This window comes from Ambystoma mexicanum, chromosome 6p, assembly GCF_040938575.1.
Source record: "Ambystoma mexicanum isolate Mex_15411 chromosome 6p, UKY_AmexF1_1, whole genome shotgun sequence".
Taxonomy (NCBI): Eukaryota; Metazoa; Chordata; class Amphibia; order Caudata; family Ambystomatidae; genus Ambystoma; species Ambystoma mexicanum.
This window is the reverse complement of record NC_090935.1, coordinates 228,069,901-228,083,391: the sequence shown is the minus strand read 5'-3', so window position 1 is coordinate 228,083,391 and position 13,491 is coordinate 228,069,901. Positions and strand designations below refer to the sequence as shown.

The 13,491-nt window shown below is 44.5% G+C and overlaps 1 protein-coding gene across 2 annotated transcripts in view; it reads left to right on the top strand.

Moving 5' to 3' along the window:
- Positions 1-13,491, top strand: part of LOXHD1 (lipoxygenase homology PLAT domains 1) — a 1,234,736-nt gene that overhangs the window by 459,876 nt on the left and 761,369 nt on the right. For both annotated transcript variants that reach the window (XM_069626921.1, XM_069626920.1), the window contains one exon: positions 7,126-7,240. In XM_069626921.1, coding sequence (XP_069483022.1) covers positions 7,126-7,240 — 115 coding nt within the window. The remainder of the gene's footprint in view (positions 1-7,125; positions 7,241-13,491) is intronic.

The following is a 13,491-nucleotide window of genomic DNA, read 5'->3' as shown; positions in this document are numbered from 1 at the left end:
GGCGAGATCCAACATCCTTTTTACAAGAGGTGAACATGTGTGGATAGTTGAACAAAATAAGCTTTTAGAGGGCGAGACTTGAAGGACCTCGATGTAAACGGAAATCTGTACATTATTTCAAATTAAAAAAAAAAATGAATGGGAGATATATTCAAAAATCGGCTGTATTAAAATCACTACAGATGAAAATTTCGAATAAATCCCCCATTCAGTGTCATTGTAGTTAACAGCGGCTGTGGGGGCTGCAGGGGTGTCCCCTGCACCCTTGTTCACTATAATGTTGTTTAGGGTGGCAGGGGTGTCTCCCGCTTCTGATTCAATAAAGATTTTTTTTAAAGTACCCTGCCGCTTCTGCTCCCATTCACGCAAGTGAAGGGTACCGTCGTTGCAGAGGGATGCAGGACACAATAGCACACAAGGAGGTGTACCATCAAGAGGTAAGCAGGGTGTGGGGGGCAGTGGGTTGGCAGAAATATTCGGGGGAGTGAAAACCGAAAGTCATTTTCATTGAAATGGCTTTTGTTTTTTCACCTTGAACATTTCGAATTCCGGAATATCTCAGTAGTCCAATGTAAACCAATGAACAAGGCAGGCACTGTTTATGTCTAGGTGCTCTGACTGCTTGTGAGTTGTTTCAGTGGGGCGGTGGGATGGATAACAGCACGTAAATGAAGTAAGTGGAATGGGAGAGCGCCAGCGGCCCTCCTCCACTGCTCACAATCTTACAGCGTTCTGACATGGTTATATTTCGTATCAGATTAGAGGTCCACTTTCTGTGCCGTGACCCAAAGCCACACCAAATGGCATACCCAAGGCCAGCCCAAGGGCCAACCCCAAGGCTAATTCATTGGCCAGCCCCAGTGACAGACCAAAGTCCAACTCCAATGTCAATCCCAATATGTCAACACCAACCCAAGGACAGTCCTACTGCCAACTCCAAGGCTAATCATAAGATCACCCCATGCCCTTTCCCAATGGTCTTTCCAAGGTCAGGACATGCAATCCAAACATAGGATCAAGTTTTCCATAAAGCTGAATGCAAATTCATCAAAATGAATACAAAGGGTCCAAGCTTAGTCTTGCAGCACGATACAACGGTTTGAATAAGAATGATACCATTGATCGTGCTGCACAAGAGCCAAGCATTTATCCGCAAAGCCTTTTCACTTTGGCAGCAACAGTGACAAAATGATGTAATCGCATCATCGCTTCACATTGTCTGCTCTTGGACGGGAGAGCTTATTGAATGTTGGAATCCAGTATTGGATGGAGACTACACACTGCAATCCAATCTTATTTCATCTCCAGTGCCTTTGTTTCTCATCTATAAGGACGAACTAGAAGTGAGCGGTTTGCTGAATCCTGCTCGCCCGTCGAAAGGTTGCACGCAAATACAGCCGTATTCCATTGTAGTTCGTGTCTCCTCTTTTATTTTCCCTGTGTTCAAGGAGTTCATATGAAAGAAATTAGGCCACAATGTAAGCCTGCAGAAAGTTGGAAATTCGCTTGTGGATGTGCTCTGGCATGGTTTTAATTGAAGGGGACAGTGTGATGAAACCACATTCATTATGCGGCAAAGAGAATCCCAATTTCAGGGAGAGGAAATGAAGGGTCAGAATCGGTACTACCGGCAACCTCATATGGATTATTGGATTTCCTTGGATTTATGGAACATAATCTTTTAAAACCTGCATCAAAACAAGTGTACGACTGGACATAAATGATGTCCTTTCATTACCTTCACTAAACATTTAGAGGGGAATCCCATAAGGTCCACCGTAGTTGAAGCTCTACCTTTTAATGGATAATTGGAAATTATCTAAGCAAGAGGTAGATAGCTCTTATCAAAAGTTACAAACATTATATCAATGCTGTTTCAATTTACACATATTTATTTTATTCAGAATTACATATAAAATTTGATTTATCCAAAAACTTGAAATATTAAAACACTGTATAAAAATACAAATCAGGGGTGACAAAGACATCCTTCTTGAATAGGCAGTTATCTAAGTAGATCAAGTTATTACTTACGACTGAGAATTTAATTTAATAGACGTCTCAGTGTAATATATATTCTTAAATTGGAATTTTAAATCTAGATGGTTAACACATTGACCACATTAATAAACTCGACATGTTTCAGTTACCTTCTGTTGTTTAGGAACTTTCATCAGGAGTATTGTCGCTTGACTCTTATTACAGTAAAACAAGACGTACAAGTATTGTGTCTAGTTGAAAATAGTTCCAATTTATTGTAGACAGTGAAAAAGCATCTGCTTTTTAAAATGTAACTGTTGATAAAAATAAACAAAAGAGAAAGTAAGCTATTATTGCTTAATTAAATCTCTATGATTAAGTTTTAATCTCTGACCGGACCTAGAAACTTTATTACCTGAACTAGCCCGTGGAGTGAACTTCAAAAACGATGTGGTCCTGAATTTAGTAGGGAATCTCATCTCGGGTGCGAGTTACACATTTATTGGTGATTCTCAACCTGTAAAATATTTACATCGGTTCAGTTCCCGAGGATTTGTGATTCTGAGCTGTTATTTGAGGACTCGCTTAACTGGAGTGGTCAAACGATAAGTAAAATTACCTGTATAAATAGGAGGATGGAATCTCCGTCTGGCATAGTAGTGGGTCTTGCCCCTAGGGGAAGGGTTAGCTGCTTCACAGCTTAGGTTTAGTTCCTATAACGGGACTCTAAAATAGAGGGTGAGATGCAGAGAGGAAGAACTTATCAATCCGCTCAGTCACTGATATTTTTTGTTTCTAAAGGTCTCAGGAGTAATAGAATATCTTTTCTATTTTTATTACCTTCAACATTGACCCATGAGCCTGCTTTTCCTTCCTGCTCTTGTTTGGGGATAGAGGCCCCAAGCACTCACATGTATTTGGCCTCAGGGAAGGAACTGTAACAAAATGCTTTCTGTTTTTTCTTTCTTGCAGTATAATTTAACGTTCAGTGGTCCTCTTAAAACTACTCTCCAGCAGGCTGGCGACATTCATTTTACATTGGCCTCCATTTTGTGTAGACCTGCAGAGAATGCTAGCCACACAAATACACTGTGCTCCTGTACCGCTTTTGATCACTTAGCATTTTAATCCAGCTCAAGAGGATTCAAACAGACAAAGCGGGTGCAGCAATCCCAGAGAAGCCATGATAGAGTTCAAATCAGGTGGTATTCTGTCAAGGCATGCCACCCCACAGGCTTGGCTAGTGTAAGCGAAAAACATTTTTAAAATATGAACATTTTAAATTGGCTAAATTCACTCATGCAAATTCATCTTTGCCACAGGTGATTGTGATTGATGCATCCATTTCAAAGACACTATTGTGAACACATCCTGCCATTTATACAGGGACGTCATTTTGGGGTTGCTAGGGACCCGGGCTGTGGCCAGTGCCATGTGGCTCTTTGTTTCTGGAGTGGCTGTCTTTCTTGTTCAGGATTTATTTTAAAGCTCTAAAGCACTGTGTTCCACAAGTGTAGCACTTTGAGTAGTGACCCTAAAGAAGAAATAATAGGAATAACAAATCCTTTGTCTTTCTGAAATTCTATACAATAATTGCTAGAAACATTAAAGGTTTATTTCAGGCACACTTCGGGGGGGGGGGGGAATCACTGATTTAGTCTTTTCTTAAACACCTCAAATTCATAATCTTCCATTGGTTATCCCAAATTTGAGCGTGAAACGATTCTTGGATAAGAGGAGGGGCTCTGCATCCATTCCAGGGCGATCAACTAAAGTTCTCTCCGAACTGCAGAAGGAGCCAGGTATCCTGAAACGCTAAAGCAGACTTGTGGAACTGCCGGAGACGTGTTGGAAGGTTTGGCACCTTGATCCTGCTGTTGTCCCTTCGGACCCATGCTTTTGTATCGCTCACAGAAGACCTGCAAGGGTGCTTCGACCCTTTGGAGTAGTGTGAACAACTACTCCCGGCACCTCCTGATTACCCTCCAAAAGAGCCACATTGGAAGTGGGGGCCTTCCAGCAAACTGACCAGCTCGAACCCGGGGTATTGCATAGGAGTGCCGCTGCCCCGAGTTGACACTTCAGGATTGGGGAATCACTAGCTTGTGGTCCTGGGCCCTCACCCCACCAATGTTCATAGTCCTAGCTCCTCTGGGTCAGATTTGCAGTCACTGCGTCACCCTGCTGCAGTGACAGTTGTTGTAGGAGCCTTGCCAAGGAATCTAGCAGGGCATGGAGGGTGGCATTGGACTAGGACGGTACCACTTGGTATGGCCCAGCACAAGCAAATCAAACTGAGGCAAAGGTGTTCGGGAATTTGGATATTCATGTGACCAAACGGTATAACAGGCCTGGTTCCTAACAAAATAATTTTCAGTGGAAAGGTACCAGAATAGCGTGGCTTCTGCCATCCAGGTAATCTCTCTCCTTTAGATTACAAAAGGCTTTTGTGATTATTATGGGGAATGTATTAAAAAAACAAGGAAATATCTGTTATTTGAGAAACTCAATAACCGGCCAACTTTCCTGAAAGTGAAGCCGATGAGTTTGAGTCCAAGGGGGTGGTGAGTTGTCGATGTGACCGAGCCCTGTTCTGCAGAAAGCTCTCCTGCACCAATCCTGCAGATATGAAGAAAAGTATGCAAATATGTACTAAAATGATTATATTTATGCAGAGACAGTGCTGCTGCTAGCCCTTAGGCTCCTAATTCTGAGCGCTCACGAGTAAACAAAAGAACGGGGCACCTCGAGCTGGCACCAAAAGGTTGATGTTCCTTACTGCCCTATCATCACTGCATACCCCATATCACTACACAAAGACCGCTCTTATATTCAAAGCTTACACCAGTTTGCAATTGCTGAGTGTCACGTGCTCAGACAGCCTAAATAGCCGCAAACAGAAATGTTGGCCAACCTCTACCCACCTAAAAACACCAAATAAAAAACCTGCAGTGCTCTAAGTCCTACTGCATGACCTATAATTATAGTTGGTTATTATAACACGCTTAATACCCAGAGGTTTCTAAGCACGGACCCATGTATTTAACCTGTGTTGCTCTGCGTCGTCCTGCTTCCAAGACGAGCGCCTTGACTCTGAGCTATCCTCCGGAGAGCACATATGATACAACTGAACATTAACAGCCGGTTCCAGACACGATCCTCAGACACCAAGACCATACAGGGTATCCATTAGCATTTCAAGCAAAACAAATGAACCCTCAAATCACTTACTCCCAAAACCTATTAAGCAAAAGTCAGCCAGGATTGACACATCGGGGAGATTGGACGTCTGATTTTAGTGCAATCTCTTCCTGATGCCCAACATGTGGGCATTGCACTTGAATGTGTAGGAACCACTAGCTCCCCCAGCAGAAGTCTGGCTTATTAGCGTTCATTGCATTACAGTTAATGAACATCCATTAGCACCCTTGATATTCCGCAGATCCAATCGCTACAATCCTGCAAATCACCCAAAGTGCCTTTTACCATTTCTCCTGCAGGATTTTGTTCTTTCTCTAGTTCATTCTTGAGGAACCTGGAAATGTCCCTAATATGCATCAAGAAAAAAGTGTTTTATATCTAAAGTTCTGCTCACTAAGAAACATTAGCACCCAGGGAAATCTCTGATCTCAGCCCGCGTTCTACGGAACCTGCAGGCTGCCTCCCTGCCGCGTGCTGCTATTTTGTATTTTTATAAATATACCACCCATTCCCTCCTCCCTCCACTTACCTCTTGGCGGCAGCGTCACTGTCGGCCGCCTGCAGCTGCTCCCCGCCATCCTGAGCGCTCAGGTTGGCTGCCATGGTAAGGGAAGATGGGCTCTGCACGGAGCTCTGCCTTCCCTTTCCATGGTGACCATCCTGGAAAAGGATTTTCCTTCGTTCAACAGGACTTGCGCTGAATGAAGGACAGTCTTTAAAAAGGTTTTAGCAATCTGGTTTGCCGCTTTGGTAACCCGAGGTGCTAATGGCCTTAACAGCCGTTCCGGCCCGTCGAATAGGGTGTTAACCCCACATTCCATGTCCTCGGCTGAATTTTAGGACATGCCTCCATGCATTCCCAACATTGTGACAGGAGTTGCTTTTATTGTTACAATTCCTATTTGTAATTTCTTGTTTCCCCATTCCTGAAACGAAAGATTTTACATTTCATTGTTTAAATTTGAGTGAAACCACACATGGACATTGTGCATACATAGAAGGATATTGTCACTGCATTGCTGTTTTATCCCAGATAGTCTATTTAGCAATTAGTACCCTGGGCAGATGCATCAGCTAATCAGGTTGTTCACAATGCAGACTTCATCTCATGATCCAATCCTGTATTCAGAGCAGGCGGAAAGCTGCTCATACCCACCCACAATGCTCACCTGGCCTGAACCCTGCTGGACTGTGGCTGCCCCACCCACAACTCACCCTGATATCTGATATTGCTCTACTGAGGCCTATTAACTTGGGCCACAGGCTGTTACCACCTGGTAAGGCCGTGGAAACTGGTTATTTCTTAAATCAAATCACTGTCACATGACCTTTAAGGCTTTTATTGAAAAGTTCTATTCTATCCTGTTTCTATTCCTAACATACCCACAATGTCTGAAATGCACAGAAAGGTAACAATTGAGATACTCCGAACGATCAAGCCTAATTGGCCACCCCCTCGTAGCGCAATCACTAGCTGGACCCTGTTGGAAAGTTTGCCAGTCATCATGAACTGGTCTACATTAAGAATGGTTGGACACTATATTTTTAAGGCATATGTATGAATCCTTTACCATTTCAGATGCCAAAGTGATGAATATCGACATATAAGGTCATGAAGGATAATATTATGATGAAAATAACTGTATGGGGAGTGTGTCAAGGAGGAAGTACTTTCCGTTCCTTAATAGCGATACAAAATGACTGTCAACATATTTGTAGAAATATAATCACTTAAAAACAGACACTTAGAGGATCCGGCATAGACACTAGAATATGCGTAGAAAGGGCCTGTGATTGCAGCCGGTGCGGGCTAAGGTTCGTCAGGAAAAAGCTTTTGATTGGGTGGGAAGTGGAAACACATTTGGCAGAAATATTGTGAGGGCATGCACTTGTTTTGGGTCCTCCCTAAGATTCCTGTCTATAACTTTTCTTTTCTGCCCACAGTTTATGAAGTTGTGTGCGTGACCGGGGATGTACGAGGAGCCGGGACGGATGCCAATGTCTTTGTGACCCTCTTTGGAGATTATGGGATCACGCCGAAGATCCACCTGACCAGCAAGTGAGTCAAAGCTGGGCAACCTCAGCGGTGTATGTATGGATTACATGACCAGGCTCTATAGTTGTAACCACAGATGGAGCAGTAAAGTCTATGGGGGTCATTACGAGATTCGCAGTAGGGGGTTAACGGGGCCAGTAGAGCTGCCGGCCCCATTAACCCCCTACCGCCTCATTACGAATACTCCTCGCGGGACCCGCTAAGCGTCCTTAGCGGGTCCCGTGAGCAGACCAGCATGCTAACAACGGGCCCGTCATTAACGGGCCTGTTGTTAGCATGCTCCCCATTCCCATTGAGCCCAATGGGGGCTCGAATGGGAATGGGGATGGATTCCTGGAATGGGGAAATACCGGGCCCTCAAAGGTCGGAATGGCCTGGTATTTCCCTATTCCAGGAACCCAGACCGGGTACCCGGAATGGGGGTAGCCAATGCCGCAAATACCTCCAAGGTCGTAGTGACCTCCTATGAGTTTACTATGAATTCATTAACAGGTAGATGAATTAGACAAGGTTATCCTTATAAACGATGTGATAACACCACCATCACTCCCATAACCATCATTATCCCTCTCAGGTCAGATAAGTCTTTTCAAATTATTGATATATCATTCTCTAGAGTCTATTCAAAATATACATATCAGGTGTTCACAACAAGGGGCGCAGGTGGTCCGAATATCTGTAATATAAAACAAAACAGAAATCAGTGAATCTCCTACACCATTTGTCAATTGTTTAAATTTAATACAAATCAAAATCATTAAAAACAAGCTCAGAAATGAACAAGCATGCGAAGAACTTACACTTGCTGTGTGTCCGGCTGAGAATAACGACAGAAGTGCTCTGATCATCACACAACAGAGATCAGGGCCTTTACATGTGTTACAGCAGCTTTTTAACTGGACTAATAGAAACATCTGATGCTGTCAATCCACCATTTTGTATTCTGAGCAGAATGAGGGAAAGTGGCCACGTTCCTCTGACAGCCCAAGGAGGTCGCCAATCAGAGCGGTCCAACTCTAGGCGGTACTCCCGTTATCGCGTATTGCCTTTCCCTTAACCCTTGCCAAATAGAGCATCAGCCAGTGCTTTCTCACAACTGATGGGGGCTATGCACTTGGAAAGGTGGCAAGCGGCCGCTGGGTACAACCCTCAGGTTGCCGGAGTGTCTATGGAAGGATATGCTGACCATTTCCAAGGACTGATGTTGCGTACAGATCCACGTGCATCCGCTGTTATTGTTATGTTGTTGGCAACATGGCCATCGTTTATTTATTACTGGGGGCACCCCCCTGCATTCTCTTACACCTTCATTACTCAGTCTTTTGCACCCCTTCTCGTTACACTGAAACCAGTAATGCACCAGCATACAATTTAACCATCACCTTTAGAAAAAAAGTGCCACAAGCCCCAGGAATGGTGGCATCCATCTTAAAATTGCTACTAAGACAAGGCTGGGCACAGGAGTGGGTGCTGAAGCAATCAGGTTGTGACGGAATTCGATTAATGGACGAAATATAATGCACCAATGTAGGAAGATTGAGATATCATGCAACGTTCCTATAAAACAACCTCAAAGAGAGGTGCAGCTTGGATGGAACCAGCTGCCAACTGCTGCAGCACTGCGGCTGGCCTACGTCTTGTCTACTCAGCCACTGCATCTTTTCATCGCACAGACTGTCTCTGTGTGACCTGTCCCTCTGCGGTTTGCAGGAAGATTTGAGCAAACATTGCACTACACGGGCACGCTCCTACATGGAGATCCCTAGAAAGATGGAGGCTCCTGAAGTTTTTCCTAGGACAGTGCAGCAGCAATAGGGACACCCTTGATAGTGGTGACACTGCACAGGAGTGGAGCACATTATATCAACAGATGTTTTATCTAGAGTCCCTCTGCTCATGTAGGGATGGAGATGAATTGGAGGCTTGTCTGTCCCAAGCCCCTCTTATCTGCTCAAGCTTTTGGGAGTACATTGGTGGGCGTTCGAGGGGAGCTCTTTGGCAAGGATAGATATCAAGTAGGGATCAGATAGTAGAAGGTCTCTCCTATCAATAAACTCTGACGGTCACACCCAGGCTGAAGGCAAGATCTATGCACTGGGTCTTGAATGAACTCTGTGAATCTCATAGAGACCGGCATTTGAAATCTCTCCACTATATCCCTGTAGCTGCAATGATCAACTTCAAGACCCTCTGCATTGTCATCCACAAGGCTTTCTGGGGCCTGGGACGACTTAACCTCCAACTTTCCCTTCCAAAATATCTTCCTTCTCGAGCTTTCCGCTCATTCATCTCCAACTCTCTGAGGGTCAGACGCTTCTCCAAGCAGAGAGTTGGGGGTAGATCTATCTCCTCGGCTGGGGCATCCCTCTGGAACAGCCTCCCTGCTTCTCTCAAACTTGAGCAGATCAACCTAAGGTTCTGGAAGCAACTCAAGACCTTCCTTTTCCCTCATTCTGCTTTCTCTCTTCCTCTCCCCTGCTTATGTACCTGACTGCTTCGTGCACTGCTCTCGTGGTCACCCTCAGAACTCGGGCCAAGGCTCCTGCATGTCCAGCTGCCCTTGCACTGCTTCCGGGCTCCCCAGCACTTAAGGGTCTGAATCTGCAACCTTAGAGTCCCTTCTCTCTGCACTTATGAGCCACCCGCTGGCTGCGCTTGTGAGTTGCCTGCACTTCCCCCTCTGTTCAGAGAGACGGCCATAGAAGATGGAAGGGTATGCGTGCAAATCATGCCGAGAAGGGGATCTGTGCTCATGGGGAGAATTTAGCTGGTCCTTTCTAATCAGTTGTGAGCACATATATACATATAGAGAATCGTCATGTTAGCCTGTTGTCCCAACAGAAGGCAGAGGCGTGTGCCACTATATCCAGAGCCATCGAGTGTGGGAGCAAACACTTACATGCATTCAGATGGAAAAATTGGCTACTTGGGCATGCATGTGCAGGCTCAGGCCAGAGCGGACCACGGGTTGCTGGGATTGGATGCGCACCCCGTTTGTTATTGGCTAACACACTCTCATCAGGAGGCTGAACAATTTTTACTTTGGTCATGCTTGGAGGAGCTTGAGCGCCTCACAGCCCGCAGCGGTCAGCCATCACAATGCCGAGCGTAGGGTGCCTTGCAATGAGTTTTGCATGTGGATCAAATCAACGTACAAAGGGCCCTGCAACCAAGCCTCAGCATGAAGAGTTTGAGGAGACCCACATACACGTTTAAAAGAACGGGATGCAATCAAGTTTTAGGGCATTGCAAAGGTGTCAGGTCCATAAGTAACGTATGGCAACATCTGAAACCTGCTACCTGAAACCTGCTATAGACCTGCTATAGCAGGGTTATCCAACTCCAGGCTTCGAGGGCCAGATCCATGTCGGGTTTTCAGGATACCCCTCATTAAAATTTATGAGATACATTTGCAAACAATGTTTCTAAATGTATGCAAATTCTTCCTCAGGAATATTATTGAGGGTTATCCTGAAAGCCCATCAGGACCCCGGCCCTCATGGACTACAGTTGGACAACACTGTGCTGTAGCCTGTGCAGAGAGGAGAAGGCAACCCACCACAAAGACGCTCCTCAGAAGCTGGAAGAGGTCCTCAGGAACCACCACAGCAAGCCAGGACCAATTTGCCAAAGTTCACTGACAATGCCAACATGAACAAATATGAGTACAGCCACTGTCCAAAGGCATTAGTAAATTCTGACACCACGCGTTGCCAGGGCATTTGTTGATGCTCTCCACGATCATAGTATCCACTCCTCCAAACATCTCCCCGAGGGGCCACGAGGAGCAAGGGTCTCAATCAATATGTGCTTGCCAGGAAGTTGCAGCTGAAATGAGGCCCAGTACAAAGAATTTAGTGAATAATAATAAGAATAAATATAATACCAGCCTACATATCACATTCTTCTAAAGTGGTGTAGGTTTTAAGTAGTAAGTCCTCACAAGATTCTGCTAAGATTCTGCTAAGAAAATCAATCAGAAGCATTTGTCTGGGTAATTCCGCCTTCTGCCGGACCAACATGACTGGACTGGTTGTGCCATGCTGAGTGCCATGCATAGTGCCATTTTTACAACTAAATACAGGAAGGAAAGATAACATATCTGTCTCTTAATGCCACTTCTTGAAGCCAGTCACAATCATTGTTCACATGGCAAGACTAAGCTCCCTACATGTTTAATGTATAAGAACGCAACCTTTGTTTTAAGCATTTATTATATATGCTAAGGGTCTACAACCTGTGGCTCTCCAGATGTTTTGGACTACAACTCCCGTGATTCTTTAGCATTGACTATGCTGGCTAGGGCTCATGAGAGTTGTAGTACAAAGCATCAAGAGAGCCAAAGGTAGCAGACTCCTGAATGTGCAAGGAGCGCCATCCAAACGAAGCACCCATAGTTTCCATCAGGAGCCACTCATTGTTGGCGGCAGCAGAGCAGGATGGTTATGGCGAGACACCACCGGTGTTGCCGGTGAGTACAGGGTATATGCCAGGGTCAGAAAGATTGCCTATCCTGCCCATTGTCCATCTTAAAAGCTCTGTCAGCAGTCCATGATCTGGGTTTATGCATCCCACTTCTAAAAATAAATGGATACAATTATTAAAAATACTCTTTAAAACAATCTTTAAGCTGCCTATTTTCGTGAGATGTGTGCTGAGATGCTAAGAGAGACTTTGAGCCCTACGGCAAACAAATGGTTAAAATATATGAATATCTGAGCATGTTTTTAAAAAAAGCCTTGCTTTCAATTGAAATTTTTCTTAAATATGTCAGAAGATTCTTCACAGCATACAAGTTGTCAGATCACCATTTTAAAAGGAATGTGTAGGGTGACCTAGCCCAACTGTACCCCGAGTTTCCAAAGAGCCGTCCGGCCTTACTTAAAAATTCTCGATACCCAACCACTGGCAGCCTTGATGGCATTGGGATTGGAGGGCAGTCAAAAGGAATCATTGTGACCGGTTATGTCCCTGTTTAGCGGCCTAGCTCACTGATAACTTAGCATGTGTTGTTCGGCGCTATGGTGAGTTCTTAGGTGACACCATTCTTTGAAAGAGCAATATTTAGAGTTAATCACATTCTCCTGCAGAAGCCTCTCTGGCGCCAGTAGGCCACCTACTGTAATCATGATGTTTGAATTTTCTGTTTTGTTATTAGAGAATCATATGTTTTAATCTGTGCCCTATGCTTAAAGAAACTAGAGATTTCTGAATGTCTCTTCTGTTTTCTCCAACTTCCTTCCCTCGAATGCAAAAAAACACTGTGCTCAAATTGCCCCTGTGCCATGGGTTAGTGCAACGCTCCGCGTGATTATGTTTGTGTGTACTGGTGTTCCTTGCATTGCTAGCGCAGTCGCCGCTGTGAGTACCATTGTCATAACGTCCCATTTTGTTCATTTCTACAGCACAGAGAAGAGGTACCCACGCTATTTAAAAATACCCCCCCGAGAGCAACTCGTACCTATGATTCTGTGAAGGAAATGATGTGGGAATGGTAAAGGAAATGCATGAAATTTCAGTCCCTTGTTGCCATATTCAGTCTAAAAAAAGCAGAGCTTGGTCGTTGAAAATAGCAATAGAAGTGCATTGCTGGTCTAGAGGGTGCGCCTGATGCCAAAGCTGCCTACCATTGGCATTCGTGCCCATTACCACACTAGACAAGAACATCCTACTGCTTCCTACAGTCAGAGATTTGTTTTCCGGCTCCATTATTATTATACGGCATCTCACATTGCCATGAATCTGACATCATTGGTTCACTAATCACTCTACCAAGGATGCTAAAATCCAGTGAGGTTTTCAGGTTATTCACCATGAATGTGTATGGGAAGAAATGACCTACAGTGACTTTCAACAGAGATTATTTACATATTTCATGGGCATCCTGAAAACCCAACTGGATCTTCTCATTCTGTGGGTTGACGGTCCCAGCCGTATGCGCTAGTCCTCAACAAGTGTTGCGTGGCATATTCCGGCTAGAATGTCAGACAAAATGTGCATTTGTTTTTTGAGTGTTTTAGTTTATAAGGAAATGATATAGAGAGATTCTTTGGTGCGATTGTCATCTAGCAATGTTAGCTAGAGGTTTGTAGTGAGTTTCTGGCTCCAGATCATTAATGCAGATAATGAATGCATTTCTACAGCTAAAATCTTTGGAGACAGGTTATTTAATGGGATCTTCCTGCTGCAAGTGCTTGCTAAAATGTCTTTAATGTGTTCACTCAGCTAAAAATGCAAGTCATAAGTGCATCCCT